Below are 4,072 nucleotides of genomic sequence, written 5' to 3' on the forward strand. Positions count from 1 at the left end.
GCAGTACACGTAGCAAGGTGTATATATATATATATATATATATATATATTTCTATTAATTCTAGAATGGGCTGGATTTCCCAAAAGCATTGTCAGCATTGGCGCAAATAGTCTCAATGATCTATACTCTCAGACAAAAAAAGGTACAAAGCTGTCACTAGGGTGGTATCCTAAGGTACAAAAGCTTTAAGGTGCTTATTTGTATCTTATTCACCCCTAAATGGTTCATATTAGTACATATTATTACTACCTAAAGTGTACCCTTTGAAAGGGCACTACTCCAGTGATAGATTTCTATCTATCTTTTATTCTGAGAGTGTACTTATATAATGCTTTTGGGAAGCGCAGCGGTGGATATATTCTTGCATGTTCATTTATTCTCCTAGTATTAGATTCACTCAGTTGATTTTATGAGTTTAAGAGTGTACTATACCAGGCCAGGTGAGAGATAATGCTATCCACAACAGCAGCATCGCTCCTGTAATACAGAGTCTGCTTAAACAGACGCAATGCAGTGGGGTTAACACTTTCACACATATTAACACCGTTAAAAACAACATGCCAAGTTTAATTAGCCCTGCGTTTTCATTTCTGAGAATTTCTCCCCCACACATGCAATGCTTGAACACATCAGCTTGACTAAAGATGCCATGGTGCAATATTGTAACCTTTCCCAATGAGAGAATGCGATATCATGCCTTGACAAAAACCAGATGTTGATCCCACCCACCTCAATGTTACAAAATATTTCTTAAAATTGTTTGATATTTTGCTTTACAGTTATTTGTGTTTTACCACCTTAGTCAAGATATATACAATTTCAATTATCAATTTTTATTTTTTTATTGCATTTTTGTCCCTATCAGTGTTAGGTGTTCTTAATTTAATTTAATTTAATTACAGTTACTTCTGATGTAATTGCATTAAAAACTGTATAAACAATTCTATATAAAACAGCAGTGGATTTAGCATCAATATTTAACATCTAAAGCTAAAATGTAAATTTTTAATGCAGTTAAAATGTATGTTTTTCATGTAATACGTAACATATGCAACATGATTTTCCATTACTCTTACTCATCAAAATGATTTAACCAATTTCAACTACGTATTTTAATTTTGTTTTAAGTTGGTTTAATATAATTTAAGCTAAAATGACTTGTATAGCCAATTTGATTATACTTAAAACTTTAATGCATCAACTGACCTGAAGTTAAAGTTGAAGTAGGTAGAAATGTTTTGCAGTGTATAAAATAATTAAAAGTTACAACAATGTTACAGTGCAGTATTATTTTAAAATAAGCATTATTGCACCAAAAAAAGACGAGATGCCATGCAATAATTCTTATCAGCATTTCTTATCGTAAGAATAACTTAATGGCATGTTTAGATCACAGAGCTTCTGTATGATCCATACGGATGGCTATTATAGATGACATATGAATTCAACTCACCTGAAGAGCACAGTTTGAGAGGCGATCGTGGGGTAGAACAGAAAGAATGACTACACATGTTGGGAACGCTTTACTACGGCAGAGTGTTTCCAAAGTTCAAATGGGAGGAGATACACTCATGCAATTCCTTTCCATTTTATAGTGCAGTTTGATGTCTTTATGAACTCAAGAGGGGAAGGTTTTAGAAGATGATGAGGGAATGAGTTAGCAGTTCGTATTCTTTACGTAATTAGGTGAAGCTGAAGTTATTTATAGTTATATTTGTATAACTATATTTGCAAGTTATATTTATATAAGTTTATAGTTTCTTTTGTACAAATCTTGGGCTGAAATAGGCCATCCAGGAAATACAGTATTCTAAAGAACTAGGCTATCTTGAGATAAATACAGGCAATAAATGAATTACCCAAAGTAAAAGTCATTCGACACGCTGTTTATGAATGGTTCTGTTCTAAGGCCGTTTTTTTTTTTTTTTGCTCGATGTTTGGATAGCCTTGCTCCAGCCTTGTCATGTTAGTGCAGCAGAATACTGATGAGAGGGATACAGTCGCTGACCCGTCGGTCAAGAACCGGTCACATGTGTGTATGTTTGCTTGTGCAGACAAGAGAGGTGGGTTTTATTTGTTTATGGCAAGCGCTTGGAGCCTTGAGGGGTGAATGAACGAGGTGTCACTTGCATTGTTGCAGAGGTGAAGCGATAAAAGCCATTCGTTACTGGAGTATCACAATACTGAGAATGTTTTCCTCGTAGCTCAAAAAATTGTAATCAATTTATGATTCATATCAGTCGTAAATAGATCAAATGTGATGATCGCTTAAGATGAAATTGTGAAAAGTAAAAATGGAATCTTCAGTTTATCCAGTAGAATTTTTAAAGAATCTAGTTTGATCTCTTTAGGATTGGTTCCAAATGATGACAGAAATGACAAAGATCTTTTAGAAGATTCTTATTTGAGCCATTTAAGACTGGTTGAATTTTCGACTAGGGCATGCCACTGACCTTTGACCTTTTGTTACCCTGCTCGGCAGAGATGGGAAGTATCGAAGTACAAATACTTCGTTACACTTAAGTAGATTTTTCTGGTATCAGTAGCCTACTTTACTTAACTGTTTATTTTTCTGACAACTTTTTACTTTCATTGATTCACTTTTATCAATCTGTTCAGGACTTCAAGTGCAGGTCAGTTTCATCTGTAAATAGGCTACGGTAGTTTTGTCTTTGTTTACTTAGTTAAGCAGGGCCTGTATTTGCTACACAATACTGCAGGTTTCACATTTAGAATGTGGGAAATTCCCGCAAACATTTATGCACTATAGCATTTAGGCTGAATCCAAACAGATTATCAGAAAATACTGTATGCTAAAGGACATCATTATCTGTTGTACAGTTACAGTAGTTATTTAGCAGACAAATATTCACATTGTTTGTTTTATGATAGGTTTAGAGGGAGCTAGGGCAGACAACAACACAACCCTTATGAAAATTAACCATGCTTTTACTACTACTTTTACATGCATAATACCAAAACCATGGTTACTAAGGTAACGACAAATAATGGTTTTGCTGCACTAACCATAGTTTAACCATGGAATTTGTAGTTCAACTATGGTTACACAAATGGTAATCAATCCACTAAAAAACTATGGTTACTATACTTTTACTATAATAAAACCATAGTTAATTTTCATAAGGGAAAAATATGACTCTTGATAATGCAATGGCATGTTCAATATTAGGATTTTTCTATTAAGATATTGTCATGGTGTAGTTATTGTTGTACTAATTTTGACATTTAGGCAATTTAGAAAATATGGTTATTTTGCACGGCCCCAGCCTAAGGATTTTAACCTTTTTTATGTGATGGCCATACAAAAAATAGTGTTGTCCATGGTTTCAGAATTTGTTGTGGGTGTATGGGTGTATTTGTTGTGGCCTGGATGAACCAGTAACCCCTCACACAAGATCCAGGGGGCGTGGTTGGATCCACATCTAGGGGGTGGAGATTGGTAGGTTTAGGGGTGGAGCTCCGGGAAAGGGGTAGGTTTAGAGGTGGAGATGGGTGGGTTTGGGAATCGGGGTGGAGACGGGTAGGTTTAGGGGTGGAGATGTGGGTGGGTTTGGGAATCAGGGGGTGGAGATGGGTAGGTTTAGGGCTGGGGATGGGTGGGTTTGGGAATCGGGGTGGAGACGGGTAGGTTTAGGGGTGGAGATTGGTGGGTTTGGGAATCGGGGTGGAGACAGTTAGGTTTAGGTATATGTAAGGTGGGAGGAGTTGGATCGGGATCCACCCACGCCCCCTGGATCTTGTGTTCTACAGTGAGGAACATCTCTGAATGAGTGAAATTTTGTCCCAGTCCCGCCCTGTTCTACATGGTGGTTGTTCAGCCTGGATACCTTCAATAGCTAACAAAATTTGAAATGTATGTTCTTTTGTATTAAAGGGATAGTTCACTCAAAAATGAAAATTTGATGTTTATCTGCTTAACCCCCAGGGCATCCAAGATGTAGGTGACTTTGTTTCTTCAGTAGAACACAAATGAAGATTTTTAAGTCCAGCCGTTGCAGTCTATCAGTCGTATAATGCATGGCAATGGTAACAAAATCTATGAGAGTAAAAA

The 4,072-nt window shown here is 36.4% G+C and overlaps 2 protein-coding genes across 3 annotated transcripts in view; one reads left to right on the top strand and one right to left on the bottom strand.

The window, feature by feature from the left end:
* Positions 1-1,570, bottom strand: part of LOC107662290 (uncharacterized) — a 6,977-nt gene extending 5,407 nt beyond the window's left edge. The window contains exons 1-2 of one of the 2 annotated variants that reach the window (XM_016452257.1): positions 1,454-1,570; positions 433-477 (exon numbers count right to left, since the gene is read on the bottom strand). In XM_016452257.1, the coding sequence (XP_016307743.1) occupies positions 433-477; positions 1,454-1,511 (103 nt within the window). In that variant the 5' untranslated portion in view covers positions 1,512-1,570. Of the gene's footprint in view, positions 1-432; positions 492-1,453 lie in introns of both variants that reach the window. The other variant, XM_016452258.1, reaches the window with a different exon arrangement.
* The window catches only part of LOC107662289 (abhydrolase domain-containing protein 2-A-like), a 31,301-nt gene that overhangs the window by 2,004 nt on the left and 25,225 nt on the right, over positions 1-4,072 (top strand). The gene's annotated exons all lie outside the window — the stretch shown is intronic.

The sequence above is a fragment of the Sinocyclocheilus anshuiensis genome, unplaced genomic scaffold (assembly GCF_001515605.1).
Source record: "Sinocyclocheilus anshuiensis isolate Anshui unplaced genomic scaffold, SAMN03320099.WGS_v1.1 scaffold579, whole genome shotgun sequence".
Classification (NCBI taxonomy): domain Eukaryota; kingdom Metazoa; phylum Chordata; class Actinopteri; order Cypriniformes; family Cyprinidae; genus Sinocyclocheilus; species Sinocyclocheilus anshuiensis.